At 38.3% G+C, this 24,233-nt stretch overlaps 2 protein-coding genes across 2 annotated transcripts; one reads left to right on the top strand and one right to left on the bottom strand.

The window, feature by feature from the left end:
- The first annotated feature begins 1,116 nt into the window (after positions 1 to 1,116).
- Positions 1,117 to 2,143, top strand: LOC121875637 (long-chain fatty acid transport protein 4-like). Its single transcript, XM_042380251.1, has 2 exons — positions 1,117 to 1,319; positions 1,933 to 2,143. The coding sequence occupies exons 1-2, from the start codon at positions 1,123 to 1,125 to the stop codon at positions 2,141 to 2,143; spliced, it is 408 nt and encodes a 135-aa protein (XP_042236185.1). The 5' UTR covers positions 1,117 to 1,122.
- A 2,874-nt stretch (positions 2,144 to 5,017) lies between these two features.
- Positions 5,018 to 23,927, bottom strand: LOC121875644 (protein argonaute-2-like). Its single transcript, XM_042380265.1, is given in 7 exon segments — positions 5,018 to 5,307; positions 13,116 to 13,343; positions 17,429 to 17,568; positions 17,795 to 18,123; positions 19,069 to 19,328; positions 20,918 to 21,056; positions 23,576 to 23,927. Coding segments are annotated over 7 exon segments (1,479 nt in total). The 5' UTR covers positions 23,767 to 23,927; the 3' UTR covers positions 5,018 to 5,115.
- Positions 23,928 to 24,233: the final 306 nt, after the last annotated feature.

Below are 24,233 nucleotides of genomic sequence, written 5' to 3' on the forward strand. Positions count from 1 at the left end.
CGTGGGACCCTGCGGGTTACATTAACCGCGTAAAGTGAGGGTTGACTGTATATATATATATATATACAGTATATATATATATATATATATATATATATATATATATATATATATATATATATATATATATATATATATATATATATATATATATATATATATATATATATACATATACATATACATATACATATACAGTAGTACCCCGCTTAACGCGGTCAATAAAACCCACAGGGTACCGTGTTAAGTGAAAACCGCGCTAAGTGAACAACAGAACATATGGGATTAATTCCAATAGAAACTGGCCCGACCCCCAAACTCCACTTTTTCCGACACAATACCTATGTTCTAGTAAAAATAACATCTTAATTTTATGATGGTACATGCACACAATTAATACTTAAGAGAAATACAGTCGCCAAGTTAATGTCCATTCAAATAATGGACTCAACTCCCTCCCCCTCTTCTCACACTACACTGCTGGCTCTTCCCTCTCGAGAAATTTTTGGGGGGAAAACCACTAAATTTTAATAAATAATACCTCAAACTAAAGTTAGGATAATACAATTGACATTGCTGGATTCCTTGTAAGACCAGGAATATTTTGAATATAAATGTCATATATTTTGCACAAAAATAACATATTTACTCAGAGTAAACATTATATCTAAAATTTGTATGTCTAATGCAAAATCTATGATGTTTATATTCAAAATGATCATCATATTGTAAGAATTCAGCAATGTAAATTATATTCTGGCGGGTAATTTGTATGAATTTTATGAGCTAAAACAGGCAGTCAGGCAGGGTGGCGGGTGGGGCGAATCTAAAAATAGCTCTCGAGCCGGACACTCACCGCGTATACGTGGAAAAAACCCGCGTTAAGTGAAAGTTCGGCTCTGGCGAGGCACCGCGTATACGGTAAAACGCGCTAAGCGAAACCTCGTTAAGCGGGGTAATACTGTATATATATATATATATATAATTTTTTTTTATTTATTTTTTTTTATATTATTATTGTATTATTATTATTATTATTATTATTATTATTATTATTATTATTATTATTATTATTATTATTATTATTATTATTATTATATATTTTTTTTTCAGTTTTAAGCCATGTGGCGAACTGCAGCAATTGTTGGGGTGACAAGTGCCTTGTGGGCAGCTGGAAAGAATGGACTGTCAATTGGAGGGTTCTCACTGCCTCAACTGAGCAGTCTGCAGTTGGCATCTGTAGCTGCAGGTATCTACATCACCACTGGTGGCTACCACACTCTCTGGCTTGCGTACATGACTCTCCCCAGAGATCTCATGTGAGTTTGCATTTGCATCAGTTACTTCTTAGTTCTCCATGTTCATAGTGCCCAAACCAATAAGAGGATCTTAAATTTGCATATATAACCTTCACCAGCCATTTATTGTGCAAGCGAACATTTACTGTACTTCAGTTTGTCGTGTACTTTGTGCTGTACCGGGTACTGTACTTCCTATTTTTTACATGTGCTTACATTGCATAAGGCATTAAGACAAATACTCTACAAATTATGGTTGTCCCTCTTATAGCTCATCATTGGCAAAGTTATAACTTGTGTGATTAAAGATATCTGATGGTTTTGTCTGTCATGTGGCTCTATATTAAACACTTGTTTATGCAGCACTGTACTGTACTGTGTACCAGTAATAACCACTTGATTATTTTCCACATTTGCATTATTTTTTTATATTAAAGCTCATTGTTATAAGGTCTTTAAAATTTAATGGTGTTATGCAGAATAATATCTTTAGGTGTGTGATGTACTGTACTACCTGTACATAAAATATATATATTTTTATATTTTTAGTGATATTGGCTTATAATTAACAAAAATGATGTGCGAGGTTTCTTGATGTTTATACAGTATATTTTAATGGTCTTCTTACTTTCAGTGCAGGGTACAGGTATTTCAAAATAATGGCCAAACTCAAGTGGGCCCTCTACTGTAATACCAACCTCCCAAAAGTGTTCATGGAAAATGTTAGGAGGAATCCTAATAAGGTTGCACTCATATTTGAAGGACAAGAATGGACATTTGCTCAGGTTAGCAAGTCTATCCTCATGTTTCAAAATACTGTACTTTACTGCAGAGTAGTTAACTAGTTTTAGGAGGAAACATTGTGCAGTACAGTATTACCCCGCTTTACGCAGTTTCACTTAACGCGATTTCTCATTTACGTGGTGCCTCACCAGAACCGAACTTTCACTTAACGCGGTTCATCTACTCATATACGCGGGAAGCGGCGCAGGCACGATGCGCACAAGGTCGCCCAGTCATCAAAACATTACCAAGTTCTTCACCCGCCACCCACCACAGCCGGCCCAAGTCAGTGATAGTGATAATTATAGTGAGGATATGGACTTATATGGACTTTGAGGGGTTTGACAAAGAGGCCCTGCAAGCCTCTGTGGTGGATAGTGATACAATTGATACAAGTGATACAGGTGAGGGCCAATAATCTGCCCTCTGCCTCGGAACCAACCCCCCATCCCCGTGTGCCCAGCCATCTTTTCTACTAATGTAAGTGTTAAAAAACCTAATATTATTGATATTTCTCTTAATTATTAATTGTGTGTGCATACCATCATAAAGTTAAGATAATATTTTTACTACAACATAGTTGTGTGTCGTTAAAAAGTGGAGTTTGGGGGTCGGGCCAGTCTCTATTGGAATTAATCCCATATGTTCTGTTGTTCACTTAACGCGGTTTTCACTTAATGCGGTACCCTGTGGGTTCAATTGACCACGTAAAGCGGGGCACAACTGTATTTAATTTTCCCAGATAATTTAACATGAGAATTTTGAAGGCACTTTACAGTATTTAAAACCAGCAAGAGAGGAATGTTATTTTTTTATGTAATGGACTACATTATTGACAAGATACAGTACAATACTACTGTATAGTCATTAATAACTTAAAAAGCGTTATCTTATGAGACTGAAGTCTGTCTGCTGTGCACAGTGACATGTTCCAGCTGTAAAATGGGATTAAAATAGAACCCAGCCCGACTCCCAAACTCCACTTTTTGACGACAAGTAACTATGTTGTAGTAAAAATAACATCTTAATTTTATGATGGTACATGCACACAATTAATACTTAAGAGAAATAGAGAAATACAGTCGCCAAGTTAATGTCCATTCAAATAATGGACTCAACTCCCTCCCCCTCTTCTCACACTACACTCACTGGCTCTTCCCTCTGAGAAATTTTTGGGGGAAAACCAGGTATAGTAATAAATAATTCCTCAAACTAAAGTTAGGATAATATAATTGACATTGCTGGATTCCTTGTAAGACCAGGAATATTTTTAATATAAATGTCATATATTTTTCACAAAAGATAACATATTTACTCAGAATAAACTTTACATCTAAAATTTGTATGTCTAATGCAAAATCTATGATGTTTATATTCAAAATGATCAGCAAATTGTAAGAATTCCAGCAATGTAAATTATATTCTGGCCGGATAATTTGTATGAATTTTATGAGCTAAAACAAATATCTTCAGTTAATAAAAAAAAAAAAATATTCTTCGACACTATCTGTCAATCAAAGTACCCCACCTTGCCTTCCCCCCCTCTTCCAACTGCGTGGTCAGTCCCAACCCTCCCCCCACCCCCCACCAATCCTCCATTCAAGAGTTTTTAACATTTAGTATTAAGTAATACCTCAGATTAAAGTTAGGATAATATAATTGACATTGCTGGATTCCTTGTAAGACCAGGAATATTTTGAATATAAATGTCATATATTTTGGACAAAAGATAACATAATTACCTTGAGAACAATTTTTATCTAAAAATTGTATGTTTAATGCAAAATATATGTTGTTTATATTCAAAATGATCACCAAATTATAAGAATTCCAGCAATGTAAATTATATTCTGACCGGGTAATTTGTATGAATTTTATGAGCTAAAACAAATATCTTCAGTTAATAAAAAAAAAAATAATTCTTCATGGGGTAACAGATGGTCGGTCGGTCGGTCCCTCCCTCCCCCCCACCCCCCACCAACCGTCCCAAGGAGATGTGTGGGATAACCACTAAATTTTAATAAATAATACCTCAAACTAAAGTTAGGATAATATAATTGACATTGCTGGATTCCTTGTAAGACCAGGAATATTTTGAATATAAATGTCATATATTTTGGACAAAAGATAACATAATTACCTAGAGAACAATTTTTATCTAAAAATTGTATGTTTAATGCAAAATATATGTTGTTTATATTCAAAATGATCACCAAATTATAAGAATTCCAGCAATGTAAATTATATTCTGGCTGGGTAATTTGTATGAATTTTATGAGCTAAAACAGGCAGTCAGGCAGGGTGGCGGGTGGGGGGTGGTGCGAATCTAAAAATAGCTCTCGAGCCGGACACTCACCGCGTATATGATGAAAAATGCCGCGTTAAGTGAAAGTTCAGCTTTGGCAAGGCACCGCGTATATGCGAAAACGCGTTAAGTGAAAGCGCGTTAAGCGGGGTAATACTGTATATCTATATCTATATCTATATCTATATCTATATCTATATCTATATCTATATCTATATCTATATCTATATCTATATATATATATATATATATATATATATATATATATATATATATATATATATATATATATATATATATATATATATAATACAAAGCCTGTTCCTCGTGTTTCAAAGCCGGATTTGGTAAAACTTAACTCTGACCACCTACGTGATACGGGTAGTCCCCATTAGAGGTTCAAGGCGCCATAAGCTCGTTGAACAGGCTTTGTGTGAAATATAACAGAGTCTAGGACTGCTTTTAGTATCCTGGTGGTCCAGCGGTTAGCATTCCCCGGTCACAGTCAAAGGCTCGTGAGCCTTGGGTTCGAGTCCTGGCGGGTTGAGGTGTTGATTGTATGTAGAAGTCCGCGTGTTTATTGGGCTAATGAAATATATATATATATATATATATATACAGTACATATATATATATAAAATGGCTCAAAGCCTAATGGGTCAATGGAAAAGTATACTGTATGTTCATATATAAAATGGTGATTACTGCATATAAAAGAAACGGGAGAGGTCATACTCTTTCTGCTATACTGAACTGCAGATTCTTCAGCATTGGATCTTGAGTAAAGTCATTGGTGCGATGAATATTGCATATCTGTTTCTTTCTTGTTGCTGGTGGAACAGCTGTTGTCCTAATAAATTGAGCAGTTTCTCGATCACTAAGCTTCTTAACCACTCTTTGACCTTTGTAAATCTTGCAGCACTGTAAAAGAATATTCATGAGAATTTTTTACTTTTCAAAATTACCAGGTATGTAACATAAGGTTCCTCAAGCTGAATCCCCAAAATAATATTAACAACTCATTTCCTGGAAATTCTCAACATAAGTTTAAGTTTGAATATGCCTATCTTAATATTTTTCATAGTTGTTTTTGTAATTAATATTCAAACAACCAAAAGTTTGGCATTGTTCCAAAGCATGACTATTGGTTTGTCATAACACTCAGTTGCAGTGAAGTACAGTGCAGTACAGGGGGTCCCCGGGTTACGAACAGGTTCCATTCCTGAGGAAGTTCTTAAGTCGGAAATGTACGTAAGACGGAACACATGCTATGTGCATACCGTACTTACAGAGCAATGTTTAAAATCCCACTATATCATAGCCTAAGTCTTTATATACATCTAAAATCACTTAATTTAAGAGAAAAGAAGAAATAGAATGACAAAATACAATAAATGAAAGTAAAAAATAAGTCATCAGGTAAATAAAATACTGTAAGTTTCAAGTTTAACCCCATTCGTATCAGCGGGCTTTCGTAAGTCAGACGTTCGTAAGTTGAGGACCCCTGTATATGGAAAAAATGGTTTCGCGTTGCAGAAAGATTTCCTTAGGAACGGAACCCTTCTGTAGCCCGGGGTATGCCTACGGTATACAGGAAAGCCTCCGAAAACGACGCTTCTACTAACGACGATTCATATTTAAGACCCTGGTTTATTTAGGACCCAATTCAATCTACACCGTTATTTCCTTCGTATTTACGACGAAAATATAATAAAAAATAAAATAAAATTACAATTTCATATAAATAATAACTAAATCCCAATGTATATTATAAAAAAAAAAAACATGCCTTGCGCATGGAGGCTGCAGGGCATGTGAGTGGTGATGCCAGCATCACTAGTATAAACAGTCACAGCTTGGCGGGCCTTTTGGTTTCGTGCATCTGAACAGGAAAAGGAGAAAAACTTTCTCGGGTTTCTTACAGCATTTTTGCTTCCCTATTTAGCATAAGCAAGAGAGCAAGTGATGGTAGTGCTGATTCAAAAGCTAAAAGAAAGTGTATAAGCTTGGCCGAGAAACAAGATGTGTTAAAACGCTATGAAAAAGGTGAGAGGTCTGTAGATATTATATGCAGCAAGCAATGAACATATTTTCTGAAGTGGATCCATTAACTGAACGAAGCATTAAAATTAACAGGGACGTGAAAACGCATATGACCCCTACATAAAGATATATAATGAGAAAAAATGCAGCTATGCAAGGTTCTATCAACGGCTTTATTATTCAAAGGCCTAAACCATCAACTTCAGCTACACCATCTGCTCTCCTATTGCACCCATCTTTGGTCATCCTCTCTTAGGGACTATGGGGAAACTTTTGTCGTGGCCCTCGACATCTCCAAAGCATTTGACAGGGTATGGCACAAGTCTTTGCCATCTAAACTTCCCTCCTTTGGTTTCTCTCCCCCACTTTGTTCTCTCATCTCTAGCTTCCTTGAGAACCGATCCATGGCAGTTGTTGTCGAGGGATCGATTTCTCGCTCTTTCTCAACCAATAGTGGCGTCCCACAGGGTTCTGTTCTTTCACCAACTCTCTTCCTTCTTTTTATCAATGATTTACTTCACACTAAAACTAATTCTATCCATTCTTACGCCGATGATTCTACTCTTCACTCTTTCTCACATTTTCCCCTTCCTCCTAACTCTCAAACTAGATCTGTTTCTAGAACTGATATCATTACTTCTATCAATGCGGATCTGTGCAGCATCTCTGAATGGGGAGATACAAACTTGGTTAAGTTCAATAGTAATAAAACTCAATATTTACCAATTACACTTTGTAAATTAGACGATCTCCCACCAATTACATTTCAGGACGCTATCATCCTCCCAAATTCTGAAATAAATATGTTAGGCCTCACCATTTCCTCCAATATGTCCTGGAAATCACACATCCTTAGTATAACTAAAGCTGCCTCCCGAAAGTTGGGAATGCTGTACAGATGCCGCAGCTACTTCACTCCTGAGCAGTTGCTCCAAGTATATAAGGGATTCATTCGTCCTAACTTGGAGTACTGCTCTCATATCTGGGGTGGCTCTTCTTCTGTCCAACTACAGTATTAGATAGGGTGGAATCAAAGGCATTTCGTCTTATTAACTCTCCTCCTTTAGTCGACAATCTCTCTTCCCTTTCTCTTCGCCGCAATGTTGCTTCACTCTCTCTCTTTTACAGGTACTTTAACGGGCAATGTTCAGTGGATTTGGCATCCTGTGTACCGCCGGCAAGGCCGTGGGTTCGTAACACACGTCTTGCTTGCGGTGCCCACCGTTTCTCCGTGGATCTCGGTCACACGAGAATAACCCGTTATAGTACTTCCTTCTTTCCTCACACAGTCAAGCTGTGGAATGCTCTGCCTTCTTCTGTGTTTCCATGCTCTAACAATCTGTCTCACTTTAAAAAGCTGGTTTTCCGGCATCTTCGTGGTGTAGATTAATACGGTATAACCTTTTTTCTATATTTACAATTTCTTTCCGTTCTTTTTTTTTCGCCCCCCAGGCTCCGTTGTGGGTCGTTTAACCTGTGCCCGGGTGGGCTAATTCCCGTAAAAAAAAAAAAGCAGCTACACCATCAAATTCAGCATTAGCAGCAGCTTCAGGAACTGCAGGTTCAGTAACAGTTTCAGCAACAGCTATGACATCTTTATGGAAAGCTACAGCTTCAGCCAGAGTTGAACCTTACGAGTTCGTCATCTGAGTATAAACTCACACAACAGCATTCATTGGCTGTCCTTATGTTTTCGACTTTACCACCATTGGTGAGTAGAATTTTTGTTTTACATTCGTAAGTATTATTTAAAACCTATATTAACAGTAATAAGAGTTGCTTTCATATTCTTATGTAGAGAAATTATGATATGGTTTCACATGTAGGTACTTACTTACATTGGCGTTGCGCAGTCTTGCTTTTTTTTTTTTTGTATTTACAATTAGTGGTTAGGTTGTAGTGGATTTCTCCCCTACAAACGCTGTTTGTCGCTGCATAGCCGACCCCACGAATTCCACAGTGTGTGCCTCGTGGTCTAGGTCAACCAGTGCCGCCATACATCACGGAGCGGGGGTCAACTACTAAGCCACGCCTAACCCCCGCTATTTAAGACCTGACCTCGTGGTGACCTCTCTCTTTCTACCTACACCAACCAGCTAGCAACACCTCATCCTCCTCTGCCGCTGCCCGGCAGCCCTCACTCCTCCTCCGCCTGCCTGGCGGTCCTCGCTCCCGCCGGAGAGCATGGCGACCCACAAGCTGGTCCTCCTCTGAGCATCCTCACCAACCAGCTCTCTCTACATCACGCTTGTAACCATGCTGCCTTCCCGGCACCAAGCTGCATTGTACATCCAATACAACATGTATATAGAGAGCACATTGTGAGTTTCCTTTCTCCATTCCATCCTGAGTGTGAACCAAACAATCTTGAACCCCACAAATGGTGACTCCCGGAGATTCGCACTCACACAGGATGGAGGAGAAACTGATCACGCTCCCAGTCTTCAAGCAACATGGAAGACTGGCTTATCCAAACAGAAGCAGCTCTCATCGGTTCTACAACTACTGTCTCTACACCGCAGGTTAGACACCCTAGAGCAGCACTGTTTCTCTAATCAGACACCAGCGCCTCTTCCTGCCCCAAGCACCACATCCTACCGACCCCAGCACACCCGTCCTGCCTCAGACGCCGACCCCAGCCCAGCAGTAACCCCTGCCGCCCCTGATGCGGCCCCTGCTCCTGACGAGGACCAACACACCCGTTCTGCCTCAGACGCCGACCCCGGCCCAGCAGTACCCCCTGCCGCTTCTCCTGACGCGGCCCCTGTTCCTGAGTGCGGACCCACACACCCCTCTTTTCTCCCTCAGGTACTCCCTGCTAATGTCCTGCACCCTGCTGCTGTCGTGGACCCAGCTGCTGTCACGAGCCCTCATCCGCTTCTGCTGACACAGCCCCTGCTCCTGACCCAGGCCCACACACCCCAGCAGGCGCATCTGACGACTCTGTACCTGCCGTGAGGGAAGCACAACATTCATCGCCTCCACACACCCTTTTTCTCCCTCTCTACTCCCACAGATATTGTGTATCTAGACAGTTGTCTCCAGCGACCCGCTCATCCACGCCATCGCCGTTGTCTTACATGAGGCATGCACCGCCCGTTCTGCCTCACATGTGCTATGCAACCCTGCAGACAACAAGTCTCCTACACCGCCTGGAGGGAAGGGGGAGTATTGTAGTGGATTTCTCCCCTACAAACGCTGTTTGTCGCTGCATAGCCGACCCCACGAATTCCACAGTGTGTGCCTCGTGGTCTAGGTCAACCAGTGCCGCCATACATCACGGAGCGGGGGTCAACTACTAAGCCACGCCTACCCCCCGCTATTTAAGACCTGACCTCGTTGTGACCTCTCTCTTTCTACCTACACCAACCAGCCAGCAACACCTCTTCCGCCTGCCTGGCGGTCCTCGCTCCCGCCGGCGAGCATGGCGACCCACAAGCTGTCCTCCTGTGAGCACCCTCACCAACCAGCTCTCTCTACATCACGCTTGTAACCATGCTGCCTTCCCAGCACCAAGCTGCATTGTACATCCAATACAACATGTATATAGAGAGCACATTGTGAGTTTCCTTTCTCCACCCCATCCTGAGTGTGAACACAAACAATCTCATACCCCACAAGGTACTTCTAATGTTCCATTCATTAACATTAAATACCATTACTTAAAACATACATATTCATTTTTTACATTAATTTTACTACAGCTACAACTAGGGTCTTATTTTTTTCAGTTTCATATGTAGAACCATCATCAAGGGTGTAAACACTAACGAAAACAATGTCGTCTCGTCTCCTCTTGTGTATTTTAATTTTCTACATATTATTAATGAATTGTATTGTTCATTTTGCATATATAAACATTAATTCAATCAATTACATAATCATTAATGCGGGTAAACAATAATGAATCTTTTGTACATATTCTTAAGATATATTACGCCGTTTCCTTGAGTGCGCACGTATACGTTGACATTCCGCTATCAGTTTCACTTTTTTCTTTACCATCGGTGGTTACTTCTACTGTATATTAATTTACACATACCGGTACATATTTTTTTACGTTAATTTTACTACAGCAACAACCAGGGTCCTATTTCTTTCAGTTTCAGATGGGTAACTGACGACGTTATTTTTGTTCAATCCAGAATGCGACGTCTAGCTTCATTTGTACAGACACATCCTAAATAGGATGGGGATACCATTCCTCAAATGGAGAGTTCCTTCAAGGGAAGTGGAGCAACTCCCTTTGGGACAAACACAAACAAAAAATTAGCAGTAGTCCTATTCTTTTTGTTGGCAAACCCAAATTTCAAAAACATGACGATTCTGTTTGCCATGGACAACAGAAAGGCAGTGTTTTGTCTCAATCAAGGCTCAACCAGATCTTGGCCTCTTCTAAACCTATCGGAAATTTTTTTCAAAGTTTGTGTAACGCAAACACTTTACCTCAAAGCAACTCACATACCGGAAGTACAAAACAATTGGGCAGATGCGTTGTCCCGTCTAAGGCCAGTGTAGGGTTATGAGATATTGGTTCACTCTCAGGATGGGTTGGAGAAAGGAAACTCACGATGTGCTCTCTGTATACATATTGTATTGGATGTACAATGCAGCTTGGTGCTAGGTAGGCAGCATGGTTACATGCGTTGAGTAGAGAGAGCTGGTTGGTGAGGGTGCCCAGAGGAGGGCACGCAGCTTCAGGGACGCCATGGTCGCCGGCGGGAGCGGGAGCCGCCAGGCTGGAGCTGAGGAGGAGGTGGTGTTGCTTGTTGGTGGCTGTAGGTAGAAAGAGGGTGGTCACGGCGGGGTGAGGTCTTATAAGGCGGGGGTAGGCGTGGGTTGATAGTTGACCCCCGCTACGTCAGGCGGCGCTGGAGGTGCAGGCTGGGTAATTCAAAGAGGGTCGGCTACTCAGCGACAAACGGCGTTTGTAGGGGAGGAATCCACTACACCAGTATCAACAGAAACAGAATGGTCCCTAAAGATATAGAAGTTCAAGAGTTTAGTGAGGAGGTTTGGGACTCCACAAATAGATCTCTTTGCCTCACAAAATGTTGCCCAAAGTGGTTCACAAACTCAGATCCTTCTTAATTGCACCATATTGGATCCTACAACCATGGTGTCTCGATCTGTTGGACTGGTGCCTGCATCCACTACAATTGCAACAGGGATATATAGAACAGGTACTGCACCCTCAGTTCGAGATATCCTTGGCACTTCACGCTTGCAGTTTCTCGAAAGATGTTTAAATAGATTGTTGGGTAATTCCAATATCGTTAACCAAGTGATAGCAGGTCATAGGCCCCAAACTTCTATGCAATATGAGAAAGCTTTGAAACTTTTTCAACAATTTATCAGGTTAGCGACTCCAATCACATTGTCGGACACAGTGGTGTTAGAATTTTTAGATTTTCTGTTCAGAGTTAAAGGCCTTCAAGGATCAACAATTGCATCTTATAAATCAGCATTGGTTGACCCTCTGGCATTGAGTTTTAATATTACTTTGAACCCAAGAATTTATCAAATGCTCAGATCATCCTTAGAGAATCCCACCTTGGTCTCTAGATAAAGTTATTAAATTTTTTAAAGGGGCCTAATTACGATATAAATCTGCATTATTTAAAGAATATAGTTTGCATTTTTTATTAACTTAATTGTTTGGGGGGAAAAGAGGGTAAAAAGTCACGCAAAAGATATGAAAAGGTCAGACTTTGAAACGTATCTCACTCTTATTACTTTACAGTATTTTAAAGGTAATCAATGATTCACAACACGATGATTTACCTTACACTGCATTATTGGAGGACACATTACTGTCGTTATTCGAGGCTTTATTGTACAGGGTACTGTATCTGCCCAAAATTTTAAGGTCCCAATGTGCCGGACTGGTTTCACCCTGTAAATGTATTTTGACAGGTCGCGGCACCTCTAGTCTATACCTGAAGTTAAACAAATGAAAACTTCCATATATATATATATATATATATATATATATATATATATATATATATATATATATATATATATATATATATATATATATATATATATATATATATATATATATATATATATATATATATATATATATATATATATATATATATATATATATATATATATATATATATATATATATATATATATATATATATATATATATATATATATATATATATATAGTGGTATAACGAACGGATCCTACTACGAATATTCCTATAACGAACGGTTTTACCTATAAAATTGAGAATGCTATAACGAACGAAACTCCTACAACGAACATTATTTAATTTTTTTTTTCTAATTTATTGTTTTTTATTACAAATATTAATGATATTCTTTATTTCAGGGGTTTAGATGCATATTTATGCACTTTTTTACAATTTTTACAATTTTATATTATATTTTTCAGTGTTAAGTGGTTGTATTTGGGGGCCTGGAACGGATTAATCCTATAACAAACGATTGCTATAACGAACAAGGTTCTAGAACCAATTAGATTCGTTATAGCATACCCCACTGTATATATATATATATATATATATGTATATATATATATATATATATATATATATATATATATATATATATATATATATATATATATATATATATATATATATATATATATATATATATATATATATATATATATATATATATATACACCACAATTACAATCATACCTCAAATGGAATAAACACATTCCTTTCAGCAGGAGACACTTGTACACAGTTCAACTTTGGAAACTTAATTTTTTTTCCATATTGGTTCTTGAAGTAGTTTTCAATGGTGCAGTAAACTGTGTTCCCAGTATTCTCATCTTTTAAAGGAAATGTTTGTTTCTCAGCAGAATGTTCTGAAACATCTATAATCTTGTAAGTGCGAGGGATATTGGAGTGTGTAACTTGCACCTGAAATATAAAAGTTACTTTAATTGGTGAGGTTTTGCAGAGAGGTAGAGTTATATGGTTTGGGCGTGTGGAGAGAATGGAGAAACCATTTGAGTCAAGGGATGCAGGAGTTTTAATATGGAGGGGAGGAGAACAAGGAATAACAAACAGAGGATGTGAGAAATGTCAAAGATATTAATCTGACAAAAGAGGAATGAAGACACAATGCACCTTGTTAAGTTGCCTACAGATAATCACAGCTAACTTATATAAGCACAATAAATGGTTGTAAAACATTAATGATGATGTGGATGATGATTAAAACATTATACAATCACCCACAAAAGTCCTGTCACCTCTCCTCTTGAAACACAAACCCCGACATTTACTCATGAATCCAAAGCATTTTTGGACAGAATAATGCATCAGTTTCTACTGCTTCAGGTTCACGAGTCTAAATCTCTTGGGTTGTAACTAATTCCATAAGAAAGTGAGCCTTGCACAAGTAATTCCAAATCATTAAATGCTGGACTGTGTTCTCTATGACTCTTACCACATTCATTAACTCTACAAATTTTATTCCAAAAAGAAAAGCTACCAGCTTTGTACGGTCTTTTATATACAGGGTGTCTATAATTTATTCACCTGATTATGAAGCTCAATAATACCGAAATTTTCCCTGATAATTTTAGATAACTCAGCATTTCCCAAATTATTTTATAATAAATTCCAAGACCATACACATGCCGAATTATACTGTTTAAATTCCGAGATATTAAATGCCGAGTTATAAAGATTTTGTGGTCCCTCGGTTAACAAATGGTTCGATTAACGAAATTTTGCTTAACGAATTACCGCCCATAAGGATCTTTAATTTGGTTAACGAACAAATCTTCAATTAACGAAGTCCTTAAGAACAACACGTTTTGTTGTGAGCATCAGTTGATGGGCTAGTCTGCCAATTCAATAATCTCTTCTATGTTTACATACGTTTCCAGTGGAGTAAATATCAAGAAAGTTGTCCTCTTTAATATTTTTGCATTTTTTATATTAAAATTATTAGTCATTTTAAAATTTAGTCAACATATTGATAATATATGCAGTACAGGGAACTAGTGTTTTGTGCGCCCATCAGCCGCTTGACTCAGCCACTAGGCGTCAGTTTGGCTTTGTTGACAGTGGAGTGAACATCTATTTTGTTGGTGTCTTGAATATTTTTGCATTTTTACATTGAAATTATTGATCATTCTGAAATTTAGTTAACGCATTGATAATATATAGCGCAGTGCAGTGTTGATTTAAATAAAATAATTTTGAATTACACCTAGTGAACTTATAATTTTATTGGTGAAATGATTGCATCAAGCATGGGTCCCTGAAAGATGATTTCTCCTCCATCCGCACTTACTTCTCTTCTCCCTTCTCATCCACCCCCACTTCTAATTCCCATCATCATCATCCAGGAACCTTCTACATACACACCTCAAAGTACCGTATATACTCGTCTATAACCCCCCTTCGTATATAGGTCGACCCCGATTTTATGACCAAGAAATCGTTAATTTATGATATTCCTCGTTTATAGGTCGACCCAAGTTTTTGAGGGTAAAGGAACAACAAAACCTTCAGAGAAACACTACGTCCTATAAACTTGTTTACCATTTATTATCACGACACTGTACACTGAAACGCGGGTAGTTTCAACAAAAATATTGTATATTTCCATTCAAGTATTTATTCAAGTCAATTAGGAGGGAATATTATTGTAATACAACAGTTTTTTAACTAAACCATTCGAAAAGTGATTACGGTAACATCTTTTGAACGAAAGAAAGCCAGTCATTGTTTTCATCACGATTTTATCCCACTTTCCACTGTAATACGTACGTCATTTCAGCAAAAAATATTACATTTCCGTGAATGTATTATATCAAGCACAGTATGAATATAATATCATTGTAATATAACAGAATTTTATCCGAAAACTATTAAAAAAACGAATAACATCTCGAGAACATCGGAAGCTTAGGTAAAGTCTTTTGTTTTCGACATGTATTTTATCCTATTTTACATTGAAATACATCACGTTTCAGCAAAACTACTATTTATTTCCGAGAATATATTTATTCAGGCGCAGTTTAGGTAAAATATACGTGTGATGTAACAGTTTTTTAACTGAAAACGATTCGAACACGTGTACCCTCTAGCCCTGTTCAAGGAGAGGACTGGGAGAAGCTGTGTGGTGCTGCAGACGATGACAAAGAAAATGATTTTGGTGGATTTTAATGAAAATATTCAGAAATATGGTATCGTAATATTTATTCAAGTCAATTAGGATATTATTGTAATACAATACAACAGTTTTTTAACTAAACCATTCGAAAAGTGATTACGGTAACATCTTTTGAACGAAACAAAGCGAAAGTCATTGTTTTCATCACAATTTTATCCCACTTTCCACTGTAATACGTATGTCATTTCAGCAAAAAATATTACATTTCCGTGAAGGTATTATATCAACCACAGTATGAATAGAATATCACTAATATAACAGTATTTTAACCGAAAACTATTAAAAATGCGAGTAACATATCTTGAACATCGGAAGGTTTGGTAAAGTCTTCTGTTTTCATGTAGTTTATCCTAATTTACATTGAAATACATCACGTTTCAGCAAAACTTCTATTTATTTCTGAGAATATGGAAATGTAATATTTTTGCTGAAATGACGTACGTATTATAGTGGAAAGTGGGATAAAATCGTGACAAAAACAATGACTCGCTTTCTTTCGTTCACAAGATGTTACCGTAATCGCCTTTTGAATGGTTTTCAGTTAAAAACTGTTATATTACAATAATATTCTATCCTAATTCACTTGTGATGTAAAAGTTTTTTAACTGAAAACGATTCGAAAAACACGTGTACCGTCTAACTGATACGGCAGAGCCCTGGTCGCGAAGGCTTTGTGTTTGCATCGGCCCTTCTTAAGCAGCTTTTAATTTTAGCGTACGTTGAAATTGTGTTTACCGGTGTATTCTTATTTTCTTGCTTCTTATTTTCCAGAAATATGACAAGATTTTATATAATACAATGTTACGGTACTTTTAATTTACAAGTATTCATTTTTAAAAATAAAGAACACCAAACAAATACTAGTACGGATATTTGCGTGACTCTCCCGCCAAAAAAGACCAAACAGCTGGTACTCTCTCCCTCAGCCCTACCAAAAATAGCCCAACATCTTTCTTGTTTATTCTCTTCCAATTTCTCACTTTAACTGGTATTTTTTACTTCATATTGCCTACATCAGATAAACTACAGTAATTGAGGTTAGATATTGTTATAAATTTGATTACCGGGTCCTGGCAGGTACCGTTAGAACCACCTGACCCTACCAACAATGTTGCATTTTTTTTTTTTACATTTTTGGTGTCTCCATTTGTTAATTTTTTTTCTGTGGGGTTTGCACAATAGTATACTGTTTTACCTAAAGTATTGTAAAACGATTTGGGAAAAGAAATACTCGGTAACTTAAAATTTTAAAAGGAAAATTTTGAAACTGGCAACTGTGTGTAGATGACCTGACTCACATCATATTGATGTTTCAAATTTAATTAACAAAAATTTATGTATCTATAAATAAACTTTTAAAAATGAATACTTTATGTTCTACATACTCCTGTGCATACCATACCATGCATTTGGCTACTTTGGGCTTGCTATGATGACGCAACTGTACCGACACTCACAGCGGGTGGTGCGTTGGTGCATCGTTTCCATTGTTTACTGGTAGTTACTGGTAAATATTTTTCAACCTAACGAAACTATTACCCGTATAGAGGTCGACCCCCAACTTTTTGCCCAAAAATTTGGTCTTAAGAACTCGTGCTATACACGGGTATATACGGTAAGTGTACTTTACTGCATTTTTTTTTTACTTTGTATGCACATTTCGGTGAGCTGGAACCAATTACCCAATATCCCATTGCAACAATGGATTCGGTTAACGAAATTTTCGGTTGACGAATGACCCTCTGGAACGAATTGTGTTCGTTAACCAAGGGACCACCGTATTTGCTTCTAATATACATAAGACTGCACTTACCCTAATATTTCTTAGTTCTTGCAAAAGTTTTGATTGTTTAAATGGCTCTAATGGTCTATGAAAATCATCTTCCCTAAAATTCATGAAGTCTTGAATAAAGTTCAGAAGAGGTTGTTCTTTATAGAATGCTGTGTGTGCAACTAAAAATAGAGATAAAATGTTTTAATAACAAGCAAACTAAGCGATTTAGTAGATTTAGAGCTAATGAAATTTTATAATCAATCAATAATTTCATATTTTCTGACTACTGTATAAAGAAATACATGATATTCAGTAATTACAAAACTAAATCTCAAGCAAATGTGCTATATATCAACAAGACTGGCACATTACAAGACAAACATGTATATACTCGTACAATCATACCATCAATATTCAGTAAGAGAGATCCATCCTTCCAAGATGCAGGCCTCATCGACCCAAAAAAACCAGTCACACCTTCCTTGCCACATCCAATTGGATATGGCGTTCCAAACTCTCCTCCTGCTGAGTAGAAGTTACGACGACCAACCAATTCATACTTAATGGCCCGCTAATGACGAAACATTACTTCAACCATCTGTAAAATACTCAAGAAAACAAACAAGATAAAGTTAATATCTAAATTAACCCAAATTGTTAAAATTATATACTGTATATCAGGATTCATATACAGTATACCATTACTGGGCCAGTGACATCCATCTCCATCAAAAATTTATCTTGAAAGTTTCTTGTAATGTGTTATACATATCAGTTTTACTGTACTGTACTGTATAGGCTGTCCTCACTACATATTTTCCATTAATACCCATATGTATTTTCATAAATACATATGACTGATACACATTTTTTCCTGTCGTGTATATTTCAGAAGCCTTACCCTAATCTACTTTGGATCTCATGGCTCAACCAAACAAGGTTCACTACACACGTCCTAATATTTTACCAACAGGTCAGGGACTTGTCCTTATATTGAGTAGCTAGTGTTTTGGGTAACTTTTATCTTGTGCTTTGTTATATAAACGAAAAACAATAATATAGGCATTTTTTCTTTTTCCATCATTGGAAGATACTGACAATGACACAGACACCTGTCGGTAGTGTGAGACAGAAAAAATCTGAACACATTAGAAATGATGGTCCCTACTCAAAATAACCTTTTGATTGCTTTTGTCAGCTACCCTTGGTCAAACTGCATAAATATTATTAGATCCCTGATAATTAAGTTTTCATTGCACTCAACATATTTCACCTGAAAAAGGTCTTTTTTTTATTAAAATGAATTTCAGTATACCATTTTGGGACCATGGATCATAACCCATTTTCTACATAGATGCCACTGATTTATTATTGTTAATATTTACAAATTTGTAGGGTCTGTCAAAATCTAACCATGTAGATTAGGCAAAAACAAAAAATAAGGGCGGATCCAGTTTTGTGTGGGGGGAACATGGCGAACACAGCAAGCTCACCCGGCTGGAGGGTTTTTTGGGGATAATGTAAGCCCCCCCCCACCGATTTTGTTTTTTAAATCTGACCAATGTCATGGGCATTTTGAAGCCATTTTGAAACCATGTTCACTTGATATTAGGAAATATTCTGAGGTCAATAGTACAAGTAATTACATTTTACTATACAAAAATGCCTGAGTACAGTACTGTGTTAAAGAATAAGTATTCAAATTTTCTGATGAAAAGGGGGGTCCAGACCCCCAGGACCCCCCCCTGGATCCACCCCTGAAAAAATATATAAAAACTAGGTAACTTATATTAACCTGAAATATGTTTAATGGAAGTGTCTTCTGTTCACGAGCAGAGCAGTTAAGTGCCTCCGTAAGTTCCTGGAGGTTGGCACGATGTCTCACCATTAGTGAAATTTTGTATTGTGTCCTCTTGCCATCTGATTCCTCAAGGTCAATCTTTGGTGAAAAACCAAACAACAGATAAATTAGAATGACAAAGCCTCTGTGCCTGGGTGTGTTCATAAAATTTTGGACATATATGGAAAATTACAGAGTTTAGATATTATTAAAACTCAAGGGTATATGAATGATAGAAGTCGAACTGTCACAAACAATTTTAATAGCAAAACATTACGAATTATGAGCGATTTTGAATATGAGGGATACACTTGTTTGATTGTTTGTGGTAATTTCATCCCTTGCAAAGCAACAGCGTGGGTAATATGTCGTTGAATTTAAAATAAAAGCTTAAGACTAATATCAAGCATTGCAAGGTAAGAAACATAAATAATAAACAGTAGCATAAAACTTTTGTAAAAAACATTTAAACGTTAATAGATGAAACTCAAAGCTTGTGCAGAACACCAGCTTCCTCCAGGAAGGAAAGGACGTCCCCTCCCATGCTACTCACTCCCTCCCCCAGCACCAAAGACAGATCGTAAGACTCATCTTCCCCCTGGCACTGGGAGAGATGCTTCCGACGAAAGATCTCCGAGGCTGGGGCACTCCACCAGGAGGTGTTGAACAGTCAATGGGACGGGGGCACCCTCTCCATTAAAAAAACCATGAGTCCGTCGTGTGTGGCCAATGCAGAAGTAGGCCAACGCAGTCTCCCAGTGGTGCAATGGTCCCGAATGTCCCCAGGCATCCAAAGCAGGGTGGATATCGTCGAGGTTGTTTGCTCCGACAGCATCCTACCTGCATTGCCAACTCGAGCGGATGGATGGGAGCTCTTATTACTGGCTTCATATCAGAGGCAGGTAGAGAGGAATGATGTGCCACAGGGCGAGAAGCAGCTGCTTTCGACACAGACTCACCACGGGGGTAAGAATTATGGTGTTTTTACTGTACATTATGTTTTATATCCTGCTGTTATAATGATTAAAATTTCATACAGAACGTGAAAAACTAGATAAATAAAAGAAATCAATAGCAGATAGTCAAAATCATAGTGTAAATAAAAAAAATTTCCCCAGATTTGGTGTGGATCGTGGAAGTAGGTGGGGGTTCAGTGTTGGGATCACAGTCAAGCCATGAGCTGCGTGAGTTATTTTTCAATTTGCCTTTTCGGGTAAATAATTTTTTTCATACTATTACATGCACACACAATCATTCATAAAGAATGTGAAAAAAATTTACGTCCCCAGAAATGTTGGGAAGGATAGCGCCACAGTGTTGGTACGCATCTCAGTCCCCCAGGCTGTGAGCTGCATTATTGTGACACTTAAGTATTCCTTGTACCAAAGACTTTCCCAGCATGCACACCTTCATAACCTACTGTGTATTTACATACTATATAGCAGTTTAGGTCACAACTTACTGAAATGCAATTTTGGATTCATCATGCATGTACAGAGCCTATAACTGTAATAAATTTCTGAACAATTGGAGAAGGAAAAATATTGAGACCGTGTGATCTGCTGGCATGAAAGCTCAATGTTTTAACCTCTCTTCAAAGAATCTTTACTCAAACCGATTGCTAGCAACACACATTATATCATTAGATATTTCAAAATCACATTTCTACATATTTAATAAATACTCGCCTCATAAGTACTCTGGCAATCAGGAGTTTGAAGAGCAGGGATGACACCCACACTGTATGCATTCCTTTCTGAGTCATAAGCAAGTGGGTAATTCTTGAAATCCTTTTCATATATCATCTTCATTTTTTCAAATATCTCCCTTAAAAAAATACAAAAGAATGAATAATATTTAAGGTGATGTTCAGATGACAAACAAATAATTTATAGAGGGTAATATGCAGTACAGTACAGTACAGTAAACCCTTGCCATTAGGGAGAAATAGGTTACAAGAAAGGGCACGAATGGGCAAAACCGCTAATAGCAACTTATACTACTTAAGTGCACTACTGTATACAGTAAGTCCTCGCTTAATGTCGGGATTACGTTCCTGAAAACACGACGTTATACAAAACAATGTTAAGCTTATCAATTTTCCACATAAGAAATAGATAAAATGCGGGAGTTACATTCCTGAGCCTCCCTTTGCCCCATGAAATACATTACATATACAGAAAATCACTGCCATTTCTATAGAAAATAGTGCATGCATATACAGCTACTAAGTTTGTATTGCTTTATCCTCTTCACCACTGATCGGCTCATTAGCCGCTTAAGATATGGGTCACGTTTCTGTTATGCACTGTTGGCAAGTACTGGGCATGCACCGGCTCCTGAATGTACTTGAACCTGCTCCAGTGTTGGTTAAGTCTGGTCTTAAAAGAGCTCACACCCGGTGCCGTCACAACACTTTCTGACAGATTGTTCCAAGAGTTCACAATTCTCACTCCGAAAAAGTTTGCCCTCACAGTTTTCTGGACCTGCGGCTTCTTCAGCCTCGAGCTGTGACCCCTTGTGGGGCAAGCATCCGCCAGCTCCAGGTAAGGACACTCGACTTAGTATTACATGAATGGTCACAAGTTGTTGCCCTGGGCCTAGACCTTCCACACACTCAAACCTTTCTAGTTTTCTTTTTTATCTTCTCAGTTATTCTCTGATCATATTTCCTCATTTTCATTGAATCGTTTACATAAGGAGTTGTCAGACTTATAATTGAATAAGTTTCCCTCACCCTCTTCCTTCTCCCATTCTCTCGTTTTTTTCATCCCTTCCTCCTTTTCTTTCTCAAGTTGATTCCCCGCATCTAGATCAAAGAAAGCGTTGCAATAATCATTTTCATCTGTCACGCCCCGTTTAACGTTGTCCTTATGCTGCACGCCTCCTTCCGTAACCCCTGGTGGCAGCTGGAGTTGGGGCTTCCCTTGGGATGTGGAAAGAGGCGGTGGCACACAGGGAGGAGGCAAAGAAGGACGTGAAGGCGGATTACACGACCTTGGAAGTCCTCCACTCGTGTTACCCATATGGATGGAGCACGAGGAAGAACCTGCTGATGAGTGGTATTTCACGGACGTCTCGTTGGTGTTCTGCTGGAGAGAGAAGCGGTTTTTTGCTCCAGCCTGTTGTCGCTTCTTGAGGCAGAAGCCGAGACATACAACGAGGAGACTCATCAGCAGCACCGACACAATAATCGCAACCCACAAGAAGTTGAAGTCTTCCTCATCATCACGTGTTGAGGGACTCTCTGTTGGTACTCACCGATGGGCGGAGGTGGTAGAGCAAGTTTGCGGTGGGCGCAGATGGTGGGAGGGGAGGAGTATGTTGGGAGAGGAGGAGGAGGGTAGCAATTCACTGAGACCCGGCGGGTGGCTCCTCCTCCCTCTCAAAACGGTTTAAAACCTCAATTTTCGTTAAGCGGCACAGCGTTATACGAGGACTTACTGTACCTATACCAAACAACTGACCAGCCACGGCAGCACTTATCCCCTCTTTTAAGTTATCTAATAGTAAAATTTTCTTTGTCAGGGTCATCACTGACTTCTGCCTTTTACATTTCACTCCACTAGCATTGACGCTAGGCAGTCTTTTAGGGGCCATTTCACACAGAAACACTAAAGTTTTGAGAATATAACACAAGATGCTGCATGGGTTAACTTGTTGTGCTGCGGAAAAGGCTTGCAAGATAGCCACCATCTGCTTACCGCGAATCGTCGAAATCACGAATCACAAACTCGTTAAATTAGGGGTGCAGGTGGGTAGAGCGGTACCGCTCTTGCCTCGCAAGCGAGATGTCGCAGGTTCGATTCCCAGGCCGGTGGAAAGATGTTCAGACACACTTCCCAGCCTCCCTTGGTCCCCGTTCACCTAGCAGCAAAGTAGGTACCTGCCGTAAATCGAAAGTTGCGAATTCGTATTCAGGAAAAGTTGTTGGAGCTTCCAATAACTTGCTTAGACATAAACCATCGACTCTTCAGGCTTCTACGCCCTTAACTCACGAGACATAAAGGCAAGCGCGAACTTAGCACGCTTCCCCGTTGGGCGCTGTAAACACTTCTGCGCTTCACCTTACACAAGGACGTAGGGGGTTGCAAAAAAAAATGGTGAACGGCAAAGGTGTACCGTATTCAATCAGGAAAATACCCCATTAATACAGATCATCCTCCTCTAACTAACACTGATCAGACTCATCTGAGATATACAGTATAAAAGAGGGTCAACTTTTTTATATTTGCTCTTTCAAACCTTTCTGCTGTTTAATGCTAAATGAGAACACAATTACAGTACAGTACTACAAAACTCATGGGAGTGGTAAAACTAAACCAAAAGCAATGCATAATACTTACATTTTCGTTTTTCGTGGAAGATTTGCATCTTTGTTGTGTTTTTTTAGAGAGACATCATAATGAACCAGTTCTGCAAACTTATTTTTAACACTGATTGGAAAATAGTTTGTCTCCAGGTTAATTTTCAGGCCTTTAGAGCCAACATCTGTCCTAGGTGGAGGCTTCGGATCTAAAAGCAAAGTACAGTACATTACAGTTCAGTAATTAAATAATAATATGCATTTAAATCACACCAGCTAATTCATCTATTTACCTTATGATAGTGTCTGGCATTGCAACAGTTATGTGATGCTGTATTCATTAAAGAGATTTATCTACTTAATAAGAAAACCATAAAATTAAATGGAATACATATAACTACAGTACATGCACTGGTTACAAATCATCTTAATTACGAAATTATCCAGTTTGTACATACCATTACTCAAATGACCTGACTTCCGACTGCTGCGGTGCTTTTTGAAGATTAGTAGGGTCATTTCCTAATACCTGACCATTGTGGACTTGATCTCACCCTCCTCTGTATACATATATATACCTTGTTATGTGCTTCTCCTTAGTCTGTCCTCACCCCTGAAGATGTGAATTACACGAAAGCGCTTGGGAACTTCGAGTTTTCTTCTTTCCTTGTGGTTATCAGCATGCATATATACATATA

Source organism: Homarus americanus, unplaced genomic scaffold (assembly GCF_018991925.1).
Source record: "Homarus americanus isolate GMGI-L3 unplaced genomic scaffold, GMGI_Hamer_2.0 scaffold50299, whole genome shotgun sequence".
NCBI classification, from domain to species: Eukaryota; Metazoa; Arthropoda; class Malacostraca; order Decapoda; family Nephropidae; genus Homarus; species Homarus americanus.

Bases quoted from the DNA above. Each gene is read 5' to 3' on its own strand.
- LOC121875637 (XM_042380251.1), top strand. From the start codon at position 1,123: ATGTGGCGAACTGCAGCAATTGTTGGGGTGACAAGTGCCTTGTGGGCA. The intron at 1,320-1,932 runs GTGAGTTTGCAT...TCTTACTTTCAG, and splicing joins ACTCTCCCCAGAGATCTCAT to TGCAGGGTACAGGTATTTCA.